This window comes from Beta vulgaris, chromosome 7 (genome assembly GCF_026745355.1).
Source record: "Beta vulgaris subsp. vulgaris cultivar EL10 chromosome 7, EL10.2, whole genome shotgun sequence".
Taxonomy (NCBI): Eukaryota; Viridiplantae; Streptophyta; class Magnoliopsida; order Caryophyllales; family Amaranthaceae; genus Beta; species Beta vulgaris.
Genome location: NC_079208.1, coordinates 444,465 through 471,347, shown reverse-complemented (window position 1 = coordinate 471,347; position 26,883 = coordinate 444,465). Strand labels below are relative to the sequence as shown.

General features: G+C 36.7%; 3 protein-coding genes across 4 annotated transcripts; 1 reads left to right on the top strand and 2 right to left on the bottom strand.

Annotated features, from left to right (window-relative positions):
• Positions 1–2,713: 2,713 nt before the first annotated feature.
• LOC104898152 (probable LRR receptor-like serine/threonine-protein kinase IRK) lies at positions 2,714–6,838 on the bottom strand. The gene is made up of 2 exons (XM_010685182.4): positions 4,716–6,838; positions 2,714–4,406 (listed from the first exon to the last, which is right to left on the bottom strand). The coding sequence occupies exons 1-2, from the start codon at positions 6,173–6,175 to the stop codon at positions 2,948–2,950; spliced, it is 2,919 nt and encodes a 972-aa protein (XP_010683484.2). The 5' UTR covers positions 6,176–6,838; the 3' UTR covers positions 2,714–2,947.
• Positions 6,839–11,826: 4,988 nt separating this feature from the next.
• LOC104898151 (hypothetical protein) lies at positions 11,827–15,317 on the bottom strand. Of its 2 annotated transcripts, none has more exons than XM_010685180.3 (3): positions 15,168–15,317; positions 12,894–12,944; positions 11,827–12,417 (listed from the first exon to the last, which is right to left on the bottom strand). In XM_010685180.3, the coding sequence occupies exons 2-3, from the start codon at positions 12,926–12,928 to the stop codon at positions 12,240–12,242; spliced, it is 213 nt and encodes a 70-aa protein (XP_010683482.1). In that variant the 5' UTR covers positions 12,929–12,944; positions 15,168–15,317; the 3' UTR covers positions 11,827–12,239. The 2 variants fall into 2 exon arrangements, with proteins under 2 accessions (XP_010683482.1, XP_048504388.1); XM_048648431.1 differs by lacking the exon at positions 15,168–15,317 and adding an exon at positions 15,083–15,101.
• A 3,369-nt stretch (positions 15,318–18,686) lies between these two features.
• Positions 18,687–25,020, top strand: LOC104898150 (hypothetical protein). The gene is made up of 6 exons (XM_010685179.4): positions 18,687–19,158; positions 20,902–21,289; positions 21,502–21,669; positions 22,965–23,011; positions 23,110–23,147; positions 24,425–25,020. The coding sequence occupies exons 1-6, from the start codon at positions 18,865–18,867 to the stop codon at positions 24,510–24,512; spliced, it is 1,023 nt and encodes a 340-aa protein (XP_010683481.2). The 5' UTR covers positions 18,687–18,864; the 3' UTR covers positions 24,513–25,020.
• Positions 25,021–26,883: the final 1,863 nt, after the last annotated feature.

Genomic DNA, 26,883 nt, shown 5'->3' with positions numbered 1-26,883 from the left:
TAATCTTTTGTGACCAATAATATGTAATTCATTTGGCTAAATAGTAATCATTTTTTTTTTCTTGTGGGGCTAGTTTCCTAAAAGAATAATACTTTCAGGAAAAGATATTACCAAGGAAAAATGGATTAGAATTCCACCATTCTCATGTTTTCACGTTCTGATATGTTTTTCACGAATTTTATTCTACGATAGATAGATATATTTATGTGTTGGAAGTTCTAGATCTCTAGCAAAGCAAACGGTTTAGAGGCCTTAATATTATATGAAAGGCAAGCCTTGTAGTTATTGTAGTTTCTTTGCCTTGAATGAAAATCAACATATTCTTTTGACTTGAGAGCTTCTCCTTTTGTGGACCATAGAATTTCTAGTTTCTGATTGATTTCTGCCTGCATCAAAACATGTTTAGTGTCCACTTTCTTCTCAAAAGAACCAAAGAAAAACGAAAAATGATAGACTTGATCAGTTGATTGATGCATGCCCCATGTATATGTCACTATTCGTGGTTCATGCACCATCAATGAGGGGAAAAAATTAGAAAGAAGTAGGATTCAAGATGAGATGTTAAATTACATACTTCATCCATTCTGTTTTAAATGAAACATTTGCTTTTTCACGCAACTAAACACATTTCTTTAGTCATTAATATCTTTAGTTGTGCACATGTAAAAAATGTAAAAAGGTTATAAGTTGATAGTATGCATCGAGACGAATCTAACAAAATCCTACTTGACTGTGTTTTTCTTTATATAAATAACGATAAATTGGAGTCAAAATTAAACAATGAATAGTATTATTTCATCCAATATTTCATTTAAAACATAAAGGGGAAGTGTATGATCTCAACTCACACCCCATTGCTAGTGGCCAGGAAGTTTAATTGTCGATATATGATGTGTTTAATCTATTCTTCTGTTTAAGGAAAGCTCATAAATTACATAGATCTCGTTAAATTTCCTTTATGAAGTATTGTAAACAAATGAAAATGCCAGCCAATCAAATAATTATAAATTGTAGTTCATTGAGAACTCTCGTCTGATGTTGTAAATTATCGTCTGATGTAGTGGTGCCCAAAATCTGAGTAATCCGCCTACATCTCACAATCTTTTGTTTATTTTAACAACACATACGAGATCTAATTTCAAAACTTGAGTATATATCCATCAGAGACGTCTCATACAATTTCGGGGCTCTGTACCACGCATTAAACATGAGTTTTAGAAATATGAAGGCGTCAAATATGTATAGTTAAAACACATGATCATATTTAATTTACAAATCCGACATTCAAGTTTAGGATAATAGAAGTATTATTGACAAAATTACCTAGAAATCCGTTATCATTATCATTATCATTATCAATACCACTACTTATTACCGCCTGTCAAGCGAGTCGTAATAAACGAGTGATATAATTCATTTCCCACTTGATCCGTGCTAGGGGACCTCATCCCATGAAAGAAAAGCAAAACAACTTTCATTGTTCCATACACTGACTGACCCCATGATATCGATGTTCTTTTATATAGATATAATCAATCAATAGTAACAATAAAGTACATGTCATAAACTTGTTGATGAGGTCCCCTAATGGTAGAACATCATTTGATTGAGCATAAATAACTTCAAAACTAAGTTGTAATTATGATGTTAGCTCCACTCTCTTTAATAATCCTATGTAGGAGTAATTAAAAAAAAGGCAGGCGTAGTTAGTGTTGTGTTGGGAATGATACTGCGTGAAGGTGAAGGGAGATTTTCGCATGCACATAATTATATTTATACTACTTACTACGTAGCAGCAGCACGGCTACGGCGTGTGGAAGAACTACTAAATACTCTAATGATGCTGTTTTTTTTTCCTTGTAGATGGTGCATCCTAAACGAGGATCAAGATTCAAGGTCGGCCTAGTGGTTGTAAGACCCTCCTTCGACCTCTGTGACAAGGGTTCGATTTTTACTCCTTGTAAGAAAGATCTCCAATCTCCCCCCTTTCTTGCAAGAGATTTCTCCTTACCTAAAAAAAAAATATGGTGCATCCTAAACATTGTCTTGATGTTGTTGCTCAAAAGGCTCCGTTTTTCTCTGCTTTTCTTACTGCGCAATTTTTATTCTTCTTGTTAGAAAGTTAAACCTGTTTATGCATTAATCTCAAGATACTTTTGAGTGTTGTTTTTGAGTATTTTTTTTTTTTACATCAACTATATCTGCATTAATTATAAACCGGAATTACAAACTAGAAAATAACCTGAACCTGATCAAAAATACTACACTGAGTTTTATTTGCTCTTACAAACCATATTAAGCAAAAACAACAGGTAAAACTTTAAGACTTGCACAATCCAAAAAAATTGATTTGATATGTATAAGGAACATGGTGTGGAGTGAATTTCATAAAATTCGTTTTGAAATCATTTTCACATTATTTAGATCATCGTAGTTAAGGAATTGACATCTCGCGAGTTACTTAATGTTGAATTTTTGGCAAGTTTGAAGACTGATACATGACCTGAAATTTGTAGAAAGAACTTGCATACTGAAGTGTCCAGGAACTTGCAAGATAATTCTAGGTTGAGGTATTAATATCCATGGAAAAATCAATATGATCAAGCAGTTGAAGTTTTTATATCACAGTTTTTCATATAAAACTGTCGTATGTTCGGACCGAATTTGCAAAGAACACAGCCAAAATTTGAGTATGCTATGTATAGAAGAATACTCAAAAAAAATAAAACAGCTCGCTATATGTGGTGCCAAACACACCCAAAAAAAATTACAACAAACAAATATGCCAAAAAATTTGACAGAAAAAGATGTTGAAAGGGAAATGACATTTTTTTTCTATGTACCCTCTTCTTCCTGTTGCTTCACAAACCAAAACATAACTAATTCGATCTTTTGTCACTTGAAAGCGCCATCATTTACATGCCTTTTAATGTGGTATACAACTAAACTAAACCTGTTCGATCTCCTCGTCTCGCCCTTCAGAAGGACATTGGATGAGCTCCAAAATATTAACCACTTCTGCCATTTCAGGTCGATTTGATGGAACTTGAGACGCGCATATCAAACCGAGCTTTATCACTGGAATAACCTCCTCTGCAATAAAATTCCCATGAAGTCTCTGATCGATACAATCCTCTGACTTGCCTTCCTCGAGTGCTCCTCTAACCATCTCAGCAAGCACGACAACATCATCCTCCATGTATTCGACAGGCTTTCTTCCTGTCACAACTTCAAGTACTAATATTCCAAAACCATAAACATCACACTTTTCTGTTATCTTGACGGTTTTGCAGGCAAATTCAGGTGCCATGTACCCAAGTGCACTCTGAATCTTACTGCTCAAGATGTAACGGTCTAGCATAGGCAACAACCTCGCTAACCCAAAGTCTCCAACCTTAGCTTCATCAGAGGAGTCAATCAAAATATTTGAGGATTTAAGGTTATAGTGAATTATATCAATTTGATGCAAATGAGCTAAACCCTTTGCCACCCCAACAATTATATTGAACCTCTGGTGCCAGGAGAGGGGAGTTCTACTGGGTTCTTCATGGAGGTGTTTAAACAAACTTCCGCCTGGAACATATTCATTGATCAAGAGTTGCAAAGACGGGGTCCAGTAATACCCTTCTAAAGTCACAAGATTATGGTGCCTAACTTTTCCGAGCTTCTTCATCTCCCTCTCGAACTCTTCTTGAGACTTTATTAAGCTTGAGATGTTGAGCTTCTTGATTGCAACTGAGCGCCCATCTCCAAGAACCGTATGGTAAACCACTCCAAACCCACCACGACCTAGCTCAGAGTCCTTGTTGAGGAGAGCATGAGCCCCAGTTCCAAAATCAGCTTCACCAGAGAACATAACAAGTTTTCCATATTGAGAATCACTTGTTTGAGAATGGCTGAACTCATCCTTGCCAAAGAATTCTAGGGGGGCTGCTGATCTGTGAGAAGAGTTCCTAACATGGAGGTTGAGGAGAGAAATTATCACCACACCAAGGAAGATGAATGCAGCAGCACCAATGGCTATTAGAGCAGAAACGCTAAGCACGAGCTTCTTGTGACGGGTATTTGGAGGGAAGGAGTCATCTTCAGAATCAGTTGACGGGTTTGGGTTGAGAACAATGGGCTTAGGGTGCACTGCAGGACAAGACTGATTAACAACTGATCCACATAGGGATGGATTGTTAAAGACAGATGTGAGAGGAATATTATCAAAGAAACCACCCGCGGGAAGTTCCCCTTCAAGGTTGTTGTTCGAGATGTTAAAGGCAGCTAAGTGGGAAAGACCGGTGAGTTCCTTTGGTAAATTACCAGAGAGATTGTTATGCGACAAATCAGCAATTTCAAGGTTAACCAGTTTTGCTATTGTAGGAGGTATAGGGCCTGTGAGATTGTTCTCTGAAAGGATTCTGCACATGTACACAGTTCAAAATCATTAAAAACCTTATTTATTAGACAGTACTTAAATTGAATGTCTATATTTCAATGTCATATATTTATATAGTTTTCATTCTATAGTTTATATTCATATATATATATACACATTACTATGAAATACATTGCATAATTTACTGGATAATAACACCATACTGATGCAAATAAACAGAAAGTGGATATGCTGAACATCCAACAGCAAAGTTAGAAACAAAACAATAGCTGAACTATCAAAAAAACACATCAAAAAACAATGTTATAAGAAACAGAGGAGAAAAACTTACAATGCTGTCAAGAATGAGCAGTTTTCAATCTGAGCTGGGATATGCCCAGATAACCGGTTTCCTTCAAGCCTTAGCTCTCTCAATGCGAGTGCGCCTCCGATTTCCGAAGGAATGCTTTCATTAAACATATTGTAACTCAGATCAATAACTTGAGCCAAATTCAAGTCACCCACACTTCTTGGAATCGAACCTGTGAACGAGTTGCTTGACATATTCAAGAGTTGCAAGCCTCTGAAAGCCCCAATCTCAGATGGAACAACACCAGATAACACATTTGAAGATAAGTCCAAGAACTGAAGTCTCTCATAAGAAAGTGCATTTGTTCTTAAAGGAGGAAAATCAATAATGCCTTTGAATTTATTGCCAGACAATGAGAATTTCTGCAAACCCAACTCAAAAATCCAGTTTGGCATTTTCCCTTTTAATAAGTTGAAGCTAACATCAAGAGACAAAAGGTTATCACAGTTCATCAAAGATTGAGGTAATCCACCTGTAATTCCATTGGAAGATAAATTCAATTCCTTCAATGATCTCATATTTCCTAAAGTAAATGGAATCCTTCCAAAAAATTTATTCACTGAAAGATCCAAATTTTCAAGGCTTTCCATATGCCCAAACCAATCAGGAACTTCGCCACTGAGTAAATTCCCATTTAAGATTACTGAAGTACACATATTAAGCTTTTGTAATGATTCTGGAATTACCCCAGAAAATGAGTTTTCACCAAAATTTACTGACTGTAACTGTAAACAGCTACCAATATCTTCTGGTAAAAGCCCAGAAAATGCATTCTTTCCTAGACTGATCACTTTCAAACTGTACATTTCCCCAAACCCTAGAGGAATCTGACCTCCCAACAGATTATTTGACAAATCAAGAGATTGAAGACCATTCAAAGACCAAATCTTTTTAGGCAACTTACCCGAAATTCGATTCGAGGAGAAGTTAACAGACTGTAATGTCATACAGGAGCTCAAAGAATCTGGTAATTCACCAGATAACACATTATTGGCAAAAGAAACTGATTTTAGAGACCCACATTGTTGAAAAAGCTCATTAGGAATAAACCCAGATAGATTATTTCCACTTAAATCAATAGATTGCAAGTTCCAAAGGTGGGCAAATTCAGGGTTTACAGTCCCAGAAAGATTATTGTTAGAAAGTGATATTTTTTGAAGAAATTGCAACCTCAGAAGACTTCTACTAATCTGCCCAGAAAGTGAAAAACCATCAAGAGTAATCTCAGTAACCCTGTTAGTAGTTGGATCACATTTGACACCATTCCATTTGCAAGGTTTATCATCACTCTCATTCCAAGACACTAATTTGGCATCTGGGTCTTTAACACCTGCCTTAAACACTATTAACCCAAGAACATCATCATTGAAAGCATCCAAACACAGCACAACAGAGGGTATTATTAACAGAAGAACAACAAAGAAGGGAAATTTCACAAGCATTTTTTTTTTTCCTAACAAATTTTGGGTAAAGATTCAATCTTTTTGGATTAAAATGCCAAAAAAAAGCAAGCTAAGTTAGCTCAAAGAGCAAGCAAATGCACCCAATTAGAAGAATACATGCTTCAACTTTATGGGTATTCCCCAAAGTTTAAAGGCACTCACAGTTTTCAAGCAGAAAACAGAAATAAAGAAGGAAATGTGAGTGAGATGAGAGTATTGGTGAATAACACAATAACCAAACAAAGGTACAAAATTTCTCACTAAATTTTTGTGGGTATTTCTTCTAATTAAAGGAAAACAAACAAGAAAGAAGAACAATGAGGCAAAACCAAAAAAAAAAAAAAAATACTACTGCAGAGATCTTAGTAGAGAAGGGCCAAAATGGAAGATTTTGGAGGAGAGAGAAAATAGAATGTGGGGTAGTGAAGAGAATAACTTGGAGAAGGCAAAGGTTTTTTTATATTTAAGTATAAACAAAAGCTTAAAAAATGAAGTTTGTTGAGTGTAAAGATGTAGTGTGTCCACTGGTGCTTTGTCTTTGGTAGTGAGAAAAAAAATATGAAGAGAGAGAAAGTGTTCTTCTAGAGAGAGAAAGTATTTTTTCTAGAGAGAGAAAGAGAGAGTGAGGTGGACTTTACAAAGCATACGGCGCAAAGAACGCCAAGCACTGAAGTGGGGGTGTCTTAAATAAATTACCTTCCAAAATTACTTTACTTCTTCCGTTTCATAATAAGCGTCACACTTTTTATTGTAGTAAGTTTCATATTACTTAGTACACTTTTTTTTAGGCAATAAACTCTTTCTATCTCTCCTCTCTCACATGAATTCTTTTTATTCTTTACGTCTTTCTTCTCTAAAATGATCTAGAAGTCCGTGAATTGAGGAGTATAATGAGTAATATGAAACGGAGGAATTATTTTTTATTAAAAAAAATGAAAATATAAAGTGAGGGCATTTAATTAACTTTACTGAACTTTTGTCAGAAGGAATTAAATGCTTACAGAATTTAATTAGTATGGTAAGAGAAGAAATTACTGTTACTATTACTAGGAGTAGTATGTAGATGGTCAAACAAGAATACTCTGTTTCACATGGCAGTCAACACTTTTGTAGGAAGCTAAGTAGAGATTTATGTGAAATTTTTAATGTCAAAATAACATTAGTATAGTGAAGAGACTTTTCTATATGGTCCCATGAAAGTTGAAATAGTGATACATCATACACTTCTTCAAGTCTTCCTTGCCAAATTTGTCAAATGGTAATTGTGAGTTTTAATCTTGTCTAGAGATATTTCACTTAAATTTGACTTTATCTCGAATTTATATTTTATCGGATGTTATCAGTTTCAATTACTAGTTCTTTTGATTATTGGTTTAAGGGTGCGTTTTTTTCACTTGAATTTACTAGATTTGAGTTAATTTGAATTGATTTTATCTCATGTTTATATCTAATTGTAGACAGATTTAATTAGACTTTTTGAGTTCGGATTAGACTTTGACTTGTTTTAGTGGGATTTATTTGTTAGACTCTAATTTGTTTAGTGGGATTTATCTAAAATGTTGGACTTAAATCATGTTCAAATTCTTAACGCCTACACATGTAAGAAAACAGATTAGCTAAATTGGCACAACAAATATAGTTCATTACCACTTTTGGTAGATGAAAAAAATGTGGCACATATTGGTTATATAGGTGATTAGACATCGTAATGTTGCATGAAAATGGAAAATGGATACAAAACGAACATGGAGTCCGTAAATGAGCTTTTATAATGAAATTCTACATGTAAAAAACATCTCCTTGTTTTTGGAATATAGAAACATTTTATTTCCGAAATAGATGTTATAAATTTTTAGTCTAATTGCTTGGTCATTTTTCACGTACATATCCAGCTGTTTGGATTTTAAAATAGAGATTTGCTCACACAATTTTTTGAATTTGAGTTCATTCTCTTTGCCCTATGCCTTGGCTAAAATAAGTTGGCTTCCCACTATGTTGCATGATCGACTTTCCACACATCTTCATGCAACAAAAGAAGTAGCTTTTACTTGATGAACTTACATGATGATGGCTTTCATTTTTCATGTGATGGAGAAAAATTCCTACTCAAGTAGATTTCATCTAGATCTTGAGCTTTCATAATTCACTCGACAACTTTCTTCTTGGTGTTCTTTTTTTTTTTTTTATGTTTGAAATGAGCTAGTTTAGTTTGTAAGTGAAGTTGACAAATTAAAATGTATGCAACATCCATTACATATGCATTGATTCTACAGTAGTATGAGTATCTCTCTATCTATAATCATTCTGTAAGACCACACTACACTCATGATGCACACCACTATGTTCCTTAAAGTACTTTAAAAGTGCACTCAATTTGTCTTTGTTGGTAGACCCAACCCCATGCTAAATTGAATATATTGTGAAGTTTTTTATCCTCGTTATAAACTTTTGTTTTCAAATCATGCCGGACTATCTCTGTTTCATATTATTTGCAACGATTAGACATTTTCTACTCAAAAATTATGTCGAATCGCTGTAAATATTATGAAACGGATGTAGCATATTTCTTTAATCGCAAACTAAACTAAAATCATCACAATCATGGACCATGGGGAGCAGTAACTGTGGATGCTTCAAGAATGAGGGTCATAGTGTAGGCAAATGCTTGTAAAATAGAGCTTACAATTATGAGCTTGCTAAACTATTTCATGCCCTCAATTAGTAATTACACCACACTATCTCTAATGGAGGATATCAACAAGTGATGTAGTAATATTTTATATGCATAAAAAAAAATAGTGATACTTTATGTGACATGGTTGGATTACCTTTTGACAAAAAACATGAGTGATTTTGTTATTCTTAGGATTAGAAAAAAAAAATGTTTATGCAATGTAGCTATCAGCTAGTTCAGGGTGTTGAGTGTTCAATGCAAGATAAGTTCGCAATTTTTTTAGTTGGAGAAGAAATTTTCCATTTACCCTTTTTTTATTAAAAGGAGAAAAAAGTATTTCATATATTCTAAAATAAATTAAACACTTATTATTATTGATCGATTCAGATTAATGAAACATTACCTTATTTGGTATTTACGTTTTTCCATCTCTCTCCTTATCACATGAGTCCCTCTTTATCTTTCTCGATCTCTCCCATCTCCTAAATCCATGTGCAAAGGTCTACATTTCAAATGTTGCATCTATTAAATGTCGCACGCAAACGGAAAACGGATAATGATCAAAGTTGCGTAATAAAGATGGTTGGAAATCAAATTAAATGTCATACTTGTTATTTGATTGCATTAGATCAAAATAACCTTCCAGTTGCTCATCAATCGGAAAATAACTTTGTAGCCAAATTATTAGATCCTTGATGATTGAGAAAAAAATGAAAGTTAAGGTCTTCCATTCGATGATGAATCTCCAATTCCTAAAAGAAAATAAATTGTCGTACCCTGGCTTCCATGTGAGCGAATTTAAGGTCTGACAACTTACAGACAATAAAATGACAATGCCAACCTGCTCTTTCCAGTTACTTCTAAGTTCTACTTCTACCTACTAGTAAGACGGTAACTCTCCATTTGGTTAGTGATACTCCCTCCGTTTTAAAATATAAGGCACGCATGATGTTTGGTTGACGGTTAATTACTCTCAATTTACGTGGATAAAAAATTTAAAAAATTAATGGTATTATAGTATTTTTCGGGACGAATCCAACGGTATAATTATAATATTTATTTATCATATTACGAGAGAGACATTTGTGATCAAAACAAATTTTCGTAAAGCGTCAATGTCTTATATACTGAAATGGAGGAAGTACTAAACAGTAGTAACGACAATGGTTTTTAGTGTAAATTTGTGAAAGCATTCTCATGTCAACATCCGTGATAATGTGCAAATCTGTCATGGAGATGAGAGTGTGGATAGAAGAAGCACCTTTAGAGGTGGCTAATGCTGTAATGGGGGATAAGATTTCTGAGTAATAATATTGTTATGTGTTCTGTCCAAAAAAAAAAAAAAACATATGTGATAATGCTATTTTATTTCAAAACACCTATTTTCTTCATAAAAATTCATTACCATCTATTACCACTAGCGAAGGTGGTATTGAGTGGTAACAATTCATGAAGGAAAACCCATGTTTGACATCAAGTTTCATTACCATGGATATTAACTTGGAAATATCTTCATAAATTTACATTAAAAAAATTACTATTATCACCATTTAGTACCACTAACCAAATGGACAATAAGAGTAAGAGTAACTCTCTCGTAATATTAAACGTGATGGCTTGGAAATTAAAGAAGATATTTTGAATTGTGTTTCTTTCTATGGCATGTTTGAATTGTTCTTTGAGAAAAAGAAATACATACAAGCATAAGGTTCTCTTCTTTTAGATAAAATTAATGGAAATTCGATTCGGTTGAGTTTAATTTATTTTAGTTCAGTTAAATTTAGACAAATTCGATTCAGTTTAGTTAATTTTCTCTCACATTTTTTATTCAATTTATTTCACATAAATTCAGTTAACTTCAATAAAAAAAACATAGCATAAGTATGGATTAAATGACAAGACTATAAATAAAAAAAAAAACCATGCTTGCAGTATAAAATGAGTAATTACGTACTTCAAAAAGAATATAAAAATGAAACCAACCACAAAATTTGAGATCTCTTTTGATTTTTATATTTTATTTTTGGTTTGGGGAAACCAAAGAAGGTTGTTTTGGCATGAATTCCTTTTACGTTAATCAACAAAGCTGATTTTGTCCCCTATGTGTACTCCTTGTTTATGGGAATTCCTCCCTAATTACCCAAGTTAATCAACTGCTTAGGGCCTGTTCTCTTCGGCATAAAACAGCTGGACTGAACTGAACTGAACTGAACTGAACTGATCTGAATTGAACTGAACTGAATTGAACTGAACTGAACTGAATTGAACTGAACTGAAATGAATAGTGATATGTGAGAGTAAAAGTATTGTCAAGAGTTGAACTGAACTGAAATGAACTGATCTGAACTGATCTGAACTGATCTGAACTGAACTGAACTGAACTGAATCGAACTGAACTGAATTGAATTGAAAATAAGCTGGGGAGAACAGACCCTTAGTGGCAACATCCCCTTAAAAAAACTGCTTAGTGACAATAATTACTTGTGTTTGGGGTGTAGATGACTAGATCTAGCTAGCAGCCCAAAGGGCTTTGCTCCTACACAGGTCCACAACTCACTCATTCCATAAAGCCACTTTTGGTCCCAAGTCTCAAAAGGAGGACCTCACAAGTAAATATATATGGGCCGCACCTATAGATAGAATCGATCTCGCAAGATGAAGAAAGTTTCACCTTAAAACTATATGTCTATAGGCAGAGTAATCTCTTGACCGCGACCTCATCTATCTTCTTTTATTAATGTGAGAAACACACATGTGTTTTAAACTACACATTATAGTTTCAACAATATACCATTGCTGAACTTGTTTTCGTTACTTGTTAAGCTTAATATACTCTTGTTGGATTATAGTTATACCTCGACTCAATCTCTATATGACATAACCTTCTTTTTGCTATGTTTAGTGACTTAACAACTCATCAATTACGAACTTGATTTATTGTAATCTGAATTTAGAATGTGAAAAAAAAAATTATGAGTTGTTCATAAGTTTGTTGAATTTAATTAAATATTTGAATCTTAGTCAACGCAATCATTATAAGTCTAGACTTTGTAGTCGAGCTTTGCCCTAATCAAGAAGTAACTTAGTTCGACCGGCACAGAGCCATATACTCACAAGTCAAAAAAGTTCTAACTTGTAACTGCCAAACATAGTTATTTTATCGCAAAAGTCTTACAAAAGACGGTCTCACGTTAGTCTTAACGTGAGACCATCCAAGTTCAACATTGAGCGCTTCATTGTCGTCGGTTGGGCGACGTCGAGGTGGGGGAAAGAGATGGAGGCGCGGCTCAAGGGGTTGTCGGTTGGCGGCGAAGTTACGCCGGTGATGTCGGAGTCGGCAAGTAAGGCCACTTTCGGTGGCACCGCCAACCACAGGAGTAATTAGTTACATTAAGGAGGTTTCTCGTAAGTGTTGGCTTCTCTGAACTCAGACATGGCACTTCTTATCATCTCAGCCGCATGAGGTTGCACAAATAAGTGAGTATCATCTAGGACGCGTATTATGAATTTCTGGTTTGCTGGCATTGAACCATTCATATGGATAATGAATTGAGCCATTGGTATGTCACTGGAAGACGAGATTTCAACAACAAAGAAAAAAAGAAAGGTTAGACATTCCGAGCAGTGAAGAAACCAGAAAATTCACAACCGCATGATAACAAATGATTATATGAATATCAATACAAACCAAACATGTCCATGCATACTGTATTTGACTGAGTAGATATGAAGTGCAACATGCAGTTAATAAGAACAGGCATATGTTGGAAACAATAAGAAACATTAGTTCTTGCTCAACAGATGCAGAAAATATCGCCAAGATTTAATATTCCACAACACAAGCTAGACTTCATCCTCTGAGCACTTTGGTTCAAGGTTGTGTTGATTAGTGGATTATCAAGGACACGGAAATTAAATAAAAGAGAAAAGGAACAAAGGAGGTCTAAGTGTCAACTGAGCTTGCAATATGCTAGATACAATTCGAAAAAAGAAAAAAAAGAAAGAAAGAAAGTAATGATATGCAAGCAAGTCAGAGTATCATACCAGGAGATGAAGAGTCCTTTGGTGGCATTCACCATGATACAATAGCTTCACCTGAAGTATAGATGATCAAATGGAGTCAAGTGGTAATTTAACGATCTTAATGTCATACGACAAAGCATAAATCCAACAGCAAAAAGAAAATCGGACATGTGTAAGGATTAATTTTTGTGACAGAGCCTAAAGAGTATTATCATACAACAAAAAGGAAACAAGAAAGCTAATTCCAGTTAAGTTTCTTCAAAAGACTTTTTTTTCTTTTATAATTTGTTGGGTTTTATGGGACAGCTTGTTTTCTTAAGATGAGGGGCAGAGAAGGGGAGGGGGGGTGGAACAAAGAAAAGGAGTTCAAACAATCATAACTTATTTCTAGCATCACCTTTAAGGAGACAAGTCACCCAAGAAAAAATGAACTACAAGATCAACAAAATTCATCAATCCACATAACAGACAAATTGAGTTCACCAAGACCGTGGGAATAGATTGGATTTGAGAATTCGTCGTATATACAAATGGCTCTAAGTGAGGATGTTAACTCATTATTCTGTAAGATCAAGAGCACCACTATGTAAAATATCAAGGCAGAGAGAAGTATGACAAAGAGGCAATCTTGAAGTTGCGAAAGAAAAATAAGGGGAGATATAGTAAAGATAAGGTGACAGTCATAGGCGCTACTCTCGCCTAAAATTGAGTACAACAGCTGAAGTGTCAGCAGACAAGTCTACACTTTGGGGCCTTGGGCCTTGTCTATTAGGCTCAACACTGTGTCAGGGAACTTGGAATAGAATGACAAAGAGGCAATCTTGAAGTTGAGAAAGAAAAATTAGTTCACTACTATAAGTCTATAACACCTAAAAACTCCTATCGACAGAAAAGATGTTGGGTCTAGATTCTTCAGCATGAAAGCGTATATAGGGAAATGATCTCTATTTTAAGGGATTCAATGTAGGCTATAGAGTTTATCCATACGTGTACAAGTTTAAAATAAATTTCAAGGGAAACAAGTCTAATATTTGAGGAAAATGAGTAAGCTGAAATCAAATATGATTCTCCTAATTCCTATCAAGTAAAAGTAACTTGAGCTCTAGCATCTTCATGCTTCATAAAAACTACCCACATAATATGTCTACTAAAATTCTTCTTTTCCATTGATGTTCTTCGGTATTTTGGATCCAAATACATCAAACTGAAATGATGAGAATTTCAAAAGCTTGAAAATTAGAAACTTTATCTCAATAACCATGTTTCTATAGCTCACAAAACTAAAAAGATGAAAAAGCCAGAACAAATATTGGCTGGTTATCTCAGTTATAAAACATGTTTGAACAAGATTGCATCTCTCCACACAGTCTTAACAATTTTACCCTCATTTTCTACTTTACACTTTAATTTAATCGTAAATATTGTCATCCCTGTCTATGTTGCACGCAAATAGGAAATGAAAAAACAAAACGGATTCATAAAGACTCTTCAAATTCAAAAAATATATTGTCATCTCTAAGAGCAACTATGATATTCTCAAGTGAAACATCATAAAACATCAATTCACTACTTGAAAATTCATTTAGGAAAGAATTTGGCAAGTTGAACCAATTTTCTTTTGTTGCAGGAAGAAAACCAATTAGCGAAAAATCGAACTAAAGCATCAATTCTCAATTGTATTTCATTTTTATATTCCAAGGGAGGCATGGGGATGCAGTGGCGGCAGGCCCGTCCCTGAGCCAGGGAGGGCAGGCGTGGCGGCAGGCCCGTCCCTGAGCCAGGGAGGGCAGGAGGGGCGGCAGGCCTGGGCCCGGGGATGCCAGGTAATTCATCCCTGAATTCCAGCCACAACACTTGAAAAATTGATCTGATGAAATTAAACAAGAACAAGTGAACACAAATATCCGCATCTACTAATTGTAACATAAATTTTGTTATCGTTTAGTTCCATGAAACAAAGATGAATTAACAAGTTATACCAGAAATTCATTCGAATCATAAGATTATAACAGGTAAATTATCCATCCCTAAAAACATGAAATAACATATATGAGATAAAGAAAAAATAAGTTGAATTCATGAAACAAACAATAACAACCGCATAAAACCAATCGCATGAATAATCACATGAAGTAGATCTTAAAAATCGCAATTCCACACCAAAATCCGCAACAAAACAAGTAGATTCACCTAAGGAACAAAACAACAACCTGGAACGAGCTTTTGCAATTCGAGCTTTGTAATTTGCGTATGAGTGACGAATTTGCGTAAAAAGAACTAAATTTGAAAACTTACTGATTGAAGGCGTGAAGGGCTGAAGCTAAACTCGAACTCTGAAGCAGCCAACCGCTAGGAGCAGGCGAGCAACAGGGGCAACCGGAGGAGAGAGAAAATTTGTTTGTTTGCAATTATAAGCATGCAATCACAATGTTTTTTTATTTTTAAATTCTTTTTTATCGAAAAATTAGACCACCTATTTTAATAATTGTTGTAGTTTTTGAATGGTGAGTCACGTGATCTGCCTATGACTCATGGAGGTAAGTCGCTGCATGTCCCTCGGATGAGAGAGGAGAATATGACCGCCATTAACTTGGGACATAGGGCATATCGCAAATCCACCAAATCACTTCACCAGTTGAGCTATGCGTCGGATGGTATAAGTAGTTCTTTTTTTTTTTAATTTCTTTTACTAATCGGAGGGTTTCTTCTACAAAAGACTAATTGTTTTAAAAAAATTATTTTGACCATGAATATCTATTTATTCCATTTAAGTAAAAATTGTAAAATTTTGATATTTCCTCCGTAACGAAATTTTTCAAAAAACGGAAATCTTTGCAAAATTTCTTAATAAATCTACATATCGAGAAAAAAAATCTAACAAGACCGCGCATGAATATATTTTTATCTATAAAAAGATCAAAATAATCAATCAAAAATTGATAATCTTCGACTACCGAAAAAGAAATGTAGTAAGCAAATAAAAGACAGAATGAGTACTAGATAGCAGCTACTTTACACCAAAAGGCCTCAAATAATCTACTTAAGTGTTAGGCCATGTGATCTCATATTGTTAACTTAGTAACACGCGTGTTTGTTTCGATGAAGACTTGACTAAAGAAAACTCTCTAACTCCCATCTTTAACTTGATCGTGAATCCAATCAATTTGCATTATAGTCGACGCATCAAGTATCTCATTTCAAAGTAGCTTGCAATAATGAAACTCTAAGGATTTGACAAGGATCGTACCTATGCTTAACATAAACGATAAATTATATAAAAGTTCTAATTATTTTAGTTATATATTTATTGATGAGTTGGCTACCCCTACATGCGTGATTCGTGTTCTTAATTCAAATATTTTTTTTTCTAGAAATTCCAAATGTTCTTGATTAAAAGTACTCTACATCACCGTGAACCCATCTCTCTCTTTTTTCTAACAAGAAAAGCATGATTTATTCAATTTCATCTAAATCAACTATTACAAGAAGATGAACATCTACGGGTACTTCTTCCAACCATACCCGCATTTCGGGAAAGTTTTTGCTCAAATGAGCCAGCTTATGTGCTACTTTGTTCCCATCCGTCTAAAACATGCTTACAAGAAAAAGACAAACAATGTCTAGAAAGCTTAATAATGTCATCTACTAAGGTACCAAAGTTGGTACATTCAAATAGTCCCTACTACAGGTGAGTGATAAGCTTGTTGCAATCACTCTTGAGGACAATCCGACTAAAGTCTGCTTCCAGTAAGATCTTTAGAGCGTGTCTGACAGCAAAGGGTTCAACCACATCAAAGTCAAAGCTTCCTTCAATGCACAAATATGTAGCTTCCATCACCTCTCTTAAATGGTCTCTCATGATCCCTCCACAGCAACATCAGAGTTCACCTTAACATAATTCTGGTATGGTGCCCTCCATCTTTCCTTCACAACCATGACATCTCTTGGAGGAGCTTCGGTGATCTCCTGGGCAGCTCTTGAAAAGTTTACTATCCACTTGAAATAAACACCTTTTATTTTAAAAAAAAAAATTACAATTTGATGTTAGTATCTTTCTGGGCCCCCTTTTCGGGAACCCCCGTGGTAAGATTAATTTTCACATAGCCCTAACCCCCCCCCCCCACACACACACACAAAAAAAATATTGAAGATTTTGCTTCCACCAAGATTTGAATATTATGACTACCGTATATCTTGAAGCACATATTTAGAGGGAGTTTGGCTGCCATGGGGTAAAGGGAATGTAATCAAGAAATGGGGTGAGGAAGGAATGGAAAGCAAAACTCTAAAGTTTTAAGTGTTGTTTGGTTGGTTTGAATGTTTATCTCTTTCTCCTCCTCTTACCATCCTTCCACCATAGCACCACCCCCTCCCAATCCCACTAGCGCCCCCCCTCCCACTCGCGCAGCGTGCTTCGCCTCCTCCCCTTCGCGCAACGTGTGTTACCTTCTCCCCCTTAGACCCTTCTCGCAGCCCACTTCGCCTCCTCCCCTTCGCGCTTTCTCGCCGCCGCCAGCGTCGCCGTCTCCCCTCTCGGTTGATTGTGGGTTTAGAGTTAGGGTTTTCAGGCAAAGAAAGGTGTTTTCGTGGCCACGGAGGGTGTTTTCGGGGTTGTAGAGTTGTTGTTCGGGTGGCTATGGTGTTGTTTGGGGGGGTGATGGGTGGTTTTTGGAGGGTTTTAGGGGATACGGGTGGCCAAGAGAGCTGGGTGGGTTTTCCGGCCGTGGAGGTGGGCCTTTTTGGGGGTTGGTGGCTGTGGCGGTGCAGTTGGTGGTTAGGGTAATGAGGTGAGTGGTTCTGTAGACTGTATGGGGTGGGTTAAACTTGGGTGATCAAACTTAAATGGTCAAGGGTTTCCTTAACAAGCAAGATAAAAGGTAATTAAGAGATTCTATTCCCTTTCACTCTCCAGTTTTCCCCAAATAAATCGCCTCCTTAGGGTTTGTTCTCTTCGGCATAAAATAGCTGAACTGAACTAAATTCAACTAAACTGAACTAAAATGAATAGTAATATGTGAGAGTAAAAGTATTGTCCAAAGCTGAACTAAACTGAATTAAGATGGGGGAGAACATACTGAATATTTTTTTTTGGTAATAAGAAATGGCCCGAACCTCGTTCAGGTCTTGATGGGCGAGACACTTGAGAGTAAGGGGGAAGCGTAAGGGGAATCCCTACCCTCAAAGTGCCTCTAGTGTGGATTGAACCCCCAACCTTGAGGTTGGAAGGGTGCTCTCCTTTCCACTAAACCAAGGGTGCGTTCTCTTCAACTTTAAAAATTAAGTTTCAGGTCCAATAAGTTCAGATAAGTTGCAATCAAGTCCAATCAAGGTAATACGTTCCAATCAGGTCTAATAAGGTCCAATAAGTTTCAATCAGGTGCAATAATTTTCAATCAGGTCCAATAAGTTTCAATCAGGTCTAATAAGGTCCAATAAGTTCCAATTGCTAAAAGTTAATAAGGTCTAATAAGTTTCAATCAGGTCCAATAAGGTCAATAAGTTTCAATCAGGTCCAATAAGTTTCAATCAAGTTCAATCAGGTCCAATAAATTGAATCAAGTCCAATCAGATTTACCAATTCCAATCAGTTCAGTTCAAATTCAATAAATTCAGTTCAAATAAATTCAAATAAATTTCGAACCAATAAACTGTAGAGAACGCACCCAAGTACTACTTGGTAAACCTATTTGAATCTAGTCGACTATTGAAACAAACTTAAATTCAAATACCGTAGATCCAATGGGCCCATAAGAAATTACGTGTCATAATGATTAGCTAGAATAAAATTCTTTTCTCTTCTCTCACCCTTTCACTTTACACGTCCCACCTCCCATAACAGAGGCAACTCAAGGGTTCCTTTCTTCAACCTTGTACTCTACCTTCACCCACTCAATTCTCCTTCCATTCTTAATACCATAATCCCTCTTTCTCTTTCTCTTTCATTTTCTCTCTCCTCTTTTCTTGTTCATACATTAAAACTCTCCATCAAATTATGACTACCGAATTTTTCTCTCTCACTAACCCTAACCCTAATTTGGTAGGTCTTCCATTAAAGAACAAGCTTTCTTCTTCTTCTTTTTCTCCAATGGCGTCATTTTCCTTGTCTCCGACAACATCTCCGTTTTCTGTGCGTCTAGAATTATATCACCGGCGTCGGAAAACGTTGATTGTTGCTGCTGCAGCGTCGTTTTCGCCCAAGGGTTTTGCTGGACTCAGCTTACCGAGTTGTAATAAGCAGAAGAAGAATGTTTCGTTTGTTTCTTTTGCTGCTTCTCAAGAAGATTCTGTAAGTTTTGAGGTTTTCGTTTTTTTAGTGTTTTGTTTGCTTGAATCGTTCCAAGTTTTTTGTTTTGTTTACTGTGGTTTTGGATGTTTTAAAGAAAGTTTCAATTGGAAGATGGAATAATTGTTCTTCAGAAAAACATTATAGTATTGTAAGTATGAGCTTTGATTGAATTAAAGCTGGTTCCTTGATTGAGAGGAATTGATATTCGACAAATGTAATTGGTTTTTGTGGTTAAATTGAAGTAGTGTTATTGGTAAATGTAGGTGATTTGATCAAGGGTTTTGTGATTTTTGGTATTAAGTTGTGCTAATGGAGGAAATGTGACTACTTTCTAGTATGGTACTTTTGCGGGCAGGGTTAGGCAGTTGGCTGGTAGCTAATTATTCGCATAGGTGTGTCTCTTGGAGATTTGGATGCATGACGCTACGGTCGTTAGGTTGCCTCAATGATGTGATCGTCTTCCTCCATCATCTACACAACCTTCCCCCTTTGAGACTAAGGCTCCGATTGGTTTGGACTGAAAACATTTATAATTGGAATATGATTTCCTCAAAAAGATATTTTCCATGGGAAAAAAACCCAATTGTAGCTTAGTTTTAGTTGTTTAGTTCCTTGCATGAACAGTCTAGGAGTCAGGGAATAATCTAAGTGACGGGGATGGTGAAGAATAGGGAGGAAAATGTGTTTTTCCTTCCTTTGAGAAGGAAAATGTTTACCACAATCTACCATATGAGAAAACTATTTTCGACCAATTGGAAAACCGTTTTCACACCCGTCACAAACCAAACAAAGGAAAATGGGGAAACCACTTTTCCGGGAATGGTTTTACACCCAACCAAACACACTCTAAAAGAAAACAAGAGAAAAAAAGAAAAAGGAAAGAGGATGCTAGAAGCTGGTGGTGACATACATTAGATGTAATACATTGTAGTATCATGAAGCGAGGTAACTGTCTCCTGTTCAGTTGAGAGCTAAGAAAGGCAAGGTGTTTCTCCTCTAATAAATGGTGCGTCTAAATAAATCCTTTTGCTAATAATTATGACATTCTTGTGAGAACTGCAAGAGACAAGATACATAAGGCAAATGAGCAGCTAAGTGAAGTGGACTGGAAAGGTTATTAAGGTTGTTCCCTTTAGACCTGGTACCAACTCATTTTGCATTTTTGCTGAAACCACTTTTATTTTACTATTGATCTTTATGAGTTCTAGAGTTAAATTATTATCGAAAAAGACTCGATAAGTCTAATATCTAGCTTACCTATTGTTAATTGATGTTGTTCTCTGTTAGCATAGTGATGTGTTATCAAAAAACAAGAAATTGAACGTCCATCTCCATGAATTTAGTACTTTCATTTCTTGAATTTGCAACTTATGTCTAATTTATGCTCTTGAAATTTATGTATTCCTCTTTTAAGGTATCCCGATCATTATGCTTTTATCTTTTGAGGGATTTATAATAATTATCTACCTTTTCACCTGCCCTACATCCAGCCTGTAAACGATGGTTTCCGAGTCTAAGCACTTATGGTTCTTTGTATTGTAAGGCAACAATGGGAACCATGACATTATATCCCTCGTTTTTCCTCTTTGCATTTTATATGGGTTAATACGTTATGGTAGTTTCTGTCATGTGTATTCTCTCCTTCTTTTGTGTCCTTTTAATTTGTAAATTTACATTATTGCGCATTGTGCATGAACGTGATTATTTTCTTGACTTTTTGTGATTTTTTGAATGTTGCTTAAGTCTTCTGAAGCAGAACTTGATATGGAAAAGAATGATCCAAAGAATGCTGGTGAAGCATCTCAGGAAGCTTGGGAGAAAACACTGGCATCTTTCAAAGAGCAAGCCTTAAAGCTGCAAAGTGTGTCACAAGAAGCATATGAAGTATATATGAAGAAGGCAGTTATTACACTGAAGGACACCGCTGACCAATTGAAAATCCAGGCTGATCAGGCGAGGCAAGACTTGAGTGTTGTGGCAAAAGAGTTGAGTGAAGAGGGTAGACAATATCTTGCTACCGCAGCAGAGAACTCTCCTGAACCTGTGAAGGATGTAGTAGAGACATTTGCTTCTGCTCGTGATCTAGATGATGTATCTAAAGTCCGTGATTTCTATATCGGAATACCATATGGTATGACATTTGCTTGGATGTATGGATGGAGTAAAATGTTAGATAATTAGTTATTTTTTTGGTGATATTATTACGTCTAGGATGCTTATCAAAAAAGAAGAAATGTTCAATGCTTGTTGTCTTTCTCATTGCAAATTGCATAACAACTTGATTTATTGTGCTTTAGTTTATTTCCTTGATTTGTCTTTCTTATATATTTGTTACATCCGCAGGGACAATTCTTTCTGCTGGTGGCTTCCTTAACTTTATGCTAACTGGAAGCCTTTCTGGCATTAGGTTTGGTGTGATCCTTGGGGGTATTCTTTTGGCATTGAGCATATCAAGTCTAAGATCATGGAGAAAAGGAGAGTCCAGTGATACGACCTTGAAAGGACAAGCAGGTTAGTATTTGGTAGGCATAGGTCACATTTCGCCATTGCACAATTGCGTGTAAATCTTTGAAAATTACTGCTGATTCCATCCTTATTTCTTTGCCCTAAATTTATTGCTAACTCCGTCTCTCTCTCTCTTTGCCTTAAAGTTATTGCTGACTCCGTCTCTATCTCTTTTCCCTAAAATTATTGCTGATAACAGCAAGAAGAACCTGACTATTGCATAGGATTATCTCTTTTAGCACTATCTTTTTGCCTCAGCCAGATTAATTGTGCCCAATGTATGAAAAGGTGTGCATGAGGCAAACAAGTTGATAGGTGCTTGGGATGTTTTATCACCCTCCTTTTTATTCCCCTATGGCTGTAATATTTGGAGTAGGTTTATTAGTTTCGGGATCATTGGAAAATCGGGCATATATAATTTGTAAAACAGACTAGCAGAGTAAATATTTGCTGTACCTGATTAAACATTTAGAGCTTCTTGTACCTATAAATTAACCGTAAATCTGTTACTAAACAATCAGGGTTCACAAAATTTCAAGTAATCAACAAACAAGAAAAAATTTGCTGCTCCAGCAGGAAAAGCTTGTAACTTGTACATACCTCAATTGTCCTTGGGCTCTTAAATTGTTCATGTCCAAACTTGACCGGCTCATTTTCTTTGACCCTCACTGCTTTGATCCAAAAAACAAATTTTTACCCACAACTGCAGAAATTCCAAAGCACATAGTGAGAAAATGAGAGAGAGAGAGTGTGAGTGCGTGAAAGATGGAGAGGAAGAAAATGATGTCCTTTTGTGGTTACTTTCAGTTCTGATGAAATGAGAAAGAGTAAATGAAAGACATGTAGATAAGAGAGGGTGGTAATTTGCAAAAAGCAAATATGAAAAGGAGGGAATTCAGTGGAACTAAGGTAGGGAATGAGCTGTGGGCCATTTCAACGTAAATGCTTATGGAAACCGCAGTTGGCAGCTTTGCCTTCAAACTTTTTTACATGTAAGCTAGTTGTTTAATATTGATAAAAAATTATTAGGTTAGTTTTGAAAACTGGTTTATAGGCTCATTTCAAGGTTGTGTGCTATTGCCAATGGGGTTTCTATATTTTCAAAAAATGTTATGGAAATGGCTGGTGATTTGACATGAAAAATGCTTTGTTCTAATGTGAGTTGAAAATTTTACCTTGTTTGCCGACTGACCTTTAGCCTGCTTGGGTAATAATAACAAATAAATTATCAAGCAATTATCAATCTACCCTTGTAAAATATCTGTTTGACCTCTTAACAATTTTTTTTTTTTGTTATGCAGCTATAACTAGTATATTATTTCTAAGGGACGCACGCCTGTTGTTTGAGGTACTTTTTCCCCCTCCTTTCATATGATGTACATCTTACTCTACTTATTCTACATCTTAAAAAAGTTTGTATACTAAATCATTACCCTTTGATTGCAGGGACTTACATTTCTAGGACTATTTAAAACAATCATCAGGTTTTCATCATATTCACTGTGCTTTTTTGTTTTTTACTGCAACATTATTACCATTTCCATACTTTACAACCCCCACACCCCCTTCAAGAAAAGAAAGGAAAGAAAAGGAAGAAAGGAGAGTTTCCTGAAGTTCTAACATTGTCATCTATGAAAGCGAATTTTATTATTACATCAGATCACATCATATGCAAATTGTTGGTTTTCACATAATTTAACACATCAATCGTCAATTTTGGAAGAATTTTATTAATATATCAGACCAGATTATCTTCACATCGTTGTTTAATACATTAATGGTCAAATTTGGAAGAGTTCTATATTAGACCACATCTTTTCCACATTGTTGTTTTTCACATTATATAACACATTAATGGTCAGATTTGGAAGAGTTTACTCAAAAGTTAAACAAGAAAGAATGTTTCTAGGAAAGAGAACAAGGGAGGGGATATCAGATTATCAGTCGTAGCAAGTTGAACTTTTGATTAGAGAAAGCTTTCAGAACAACTTTTACCAGACTACACTCTGGTCATTTATTGATAGTTGATTTTGGATTAGCATCATCACAACTATTATCATAAAGAGGTAGTAACAAGTGGAGCAATAACTAAAAAGTAAAACACGGTGGTCAGAACTTGGCCTTGAAGACCACAAAATGTCAAATGGACGGTCTTTTTTGGACAAAGAAGTAGTATAATTATCATTATCATTCAAAATAAGGCAATAGTTGTATTTTCTGTTTGTACTCTGTAGAGTTTGCAGTGCCATTCCATTCATAGCTTCTTCACAGATTTGATACCTATTCTCATGAATATTATTCACTTGTGAGTATTAATGTGATCCTCAAATTCTGTTATACACCGGGGTATACCTACGCTATTTTGTTATTAGCTCATGTCGACATCTCCAAACGAACAGGAAATACCCTCACGGTCAATTTGGTTAGTGGTTATAAATAGTGGTAATGGTAATCAAATTTAGTGTAAAGTTCTCATGTCAATGACCATTTGAATGAAACTTTATCACAAAACATAGGGTACCGAGATTGGATTTCTAGTACAAATTTACACTATAATGTATTACCATACCCACCATTTATGACCTCTTACCAAACGGGTATCAAAGGTATATAATTATCATGGAATATGGATAGAGGAAGCACTATCAACTATTGAGTGTTGTGTTCACCAAAGCAATAAATTGTTGGACTTTATCTTAAGCGCACAAACTTACAAATGACTTAGATTACTGTTTCTGATTCTGGTTGCATCTTTGTGCAGTGGGGCAGTTGCAGCTTTCTATATTTATAGGATTACCTATGACAAGCTGCAGAGGCAACCGAATGCGGAAGGGGAAGCAACCAGCTGAAGCATGCATGAATGACATTTACCTAGTGCTGTATTCAATTGTCAAATGAGCTCCGGATGGAGTGGCATATTAAGGCAGATACCAGATGGGGATGCTCCTGTATCAGCCATTTCGTGCAAGATCTTAGAAGTTTCGACTGGAGAAGCGAGTCCATAGCTTAGCAATTTGTTGTATTTGACCTTATTTGTATCTTCATTTAGGTTTGTGTCAAATGTTACTAGGTGCAGGTCTCTTAGCTAATAAGCAGGCTGTTGCTGCTCATTGTTGGCGCATGAAGTTGCTTGCAAATGCTGTTGCCTATCTATAGAACTATGCACAGCATCAGAAATTTAGCAGCATTCAAAAATATGTTTCTAGTGGACCAAAAGTTCATAGTGAATTGTGATTTGTGAATGATTTGGAGAGATCCCTGGCCAAGAGTTTCATTCACACATTAATCGATCTATGAAGGCAGATAATTTATTAATGGAAAAATCTTTGTTTAGTGAGGATCTTCACTTGGCCTTCAGGAACTGGTTGCATCATATATTTAATTTACGTATTTTTTTTTTTGGAAAGAATCATATTTTTTGTGGAAAATGGGCCAAATAAGGAGAAAAATAGAGGGTAGTTTGGGAAAAATTTGAAAAAATATGTTTTGATGTATACTTAATTTACTTTTTTTTCCAAAAAATAATACATTTTGACGGAAAATAGGCGAACAACAGTGAAATATAGGGGAAAATACTTGAAAAATATTTTATGCCTCGGAAAAACTTTATAGCCCCATGGGTTCCTCATACCTTCATTTCTTGTCCACTTTTGCCTTCCCTAACCACGCTTGGCACGACCCTAGCTAGGCCTAGTAGGGTCTTCGAATGGCACCACATGACCCTTCCATGACACGAGTGTGCCTTCAAAGGCCCTCCCACGACCCTGGGGTGCACCCCATGGGCACCAGAGTCCGGGCCCGCGGGAGCCTGGATTCGTGTACTATAATCCACGATTTTTCCAGTTTTCGGGTCATTTTCTGACTTTTCGGGGACCGATGAGTTTTTTCGTCCCGGACCTCCCTAGGGTCCCCGGGGTGCATGAGGATCCTCCATGGGGTCTCAACCGTTCATTTCCTTCCCACTTTTGCCTTCCTTTGGCTCACTTGGCACGCCCTAGCTAGAACTAGGAGGGCCTCCAAACGACACCACATGACCCTTGCACAGCACGAGTGTGCCTTCAAAGTGCCTTCCACGACCCCGGGGTGCACCCGATGGGCATCGGTGCCCGGGTCCCCGCGGGCGCCCAGATTCGTGTACTATAATCCACAATTTTTCTATTTTCGAGCCATTTTTAGACTTCCCGGGGCCCGACGAGTTTTTTCGTCCTGAACCTCCCTAGGGTCCCTGGGGTGCCTGAGGATCCCCCATGGGCCTCAGATCTTCATTCCCTTTCCACTTTTGCCTTCCCTTGGCACGTCATAACTAGGCCTAGAAGGGCCTCCGAACGGCACCACATGACCCTTCCACGGCACGAGTGTGCCTTCAAAGGGCCTCCCACGGCCCAGGGGTGCACCCCATGGGCACTGGTGCCCGGGCCCTGGTGCCCGGGCCCTGCAGACTCCAGGATTCGTGTACTATAATCCACGATTTTTCCTCTTTTTGGGCCATTTTCCGACTTCTCGGAGCCCAACGAGTGTTTTCCGTCCCGGACCTCCCTAGGGTCCCAGGGTGTCTGAGGATCCCCATGAGGCCTCAGACCTTCATTTCCTTCCCACTTTTGCCTTCCCTTGGCTTGACCCATGCTCGGCCTAGGAGGGCCTTTAGATGGCTCCCCATGCCCCCCTTCTAAGGCACGAGTGTGTGATTATTGTAATCATGTCATATGTGTGTATTGCAATTATTGCCAAGGGGTAAGTTCTAAATATATGGTTGTACATACGATATTGTCCAAATATCAACCAGCGGTTGAACCCCGCGGATGCGGTGAATCATCAATCACTTCCCCCATAGTCTTTCAGATGACCTATGCAAAACGTCCATCATTTTCTTTTGGTTTTAAGTAGTATTATTTCGCCATATAACAAAAGTTAAGTTTGATGCCACAAAGTGTTCGGGTTGAACCTCACCGTCATCTTTACTTAGGATTTTGGAGGGGTTGGAGGGGGGGGGGGACGAATCGAATCCACATAGAGCTGAATCTTAGTGGATCGTGGCAGTAAGGCCACTCTGCCACTTAGAATACCCCATCGCGTATATAAGTCGTCTGCAAAGTATTCAACCAGCCGCTCGGTAGGAATTGTATTTCAAGGCGTCCCTCACGGCACATCTGCCGCACTTGCTTAGCCTACGACACGTGCCCTTGGGGGGGTGAAGCCCCTTATGTAGGACGACAATCAAGC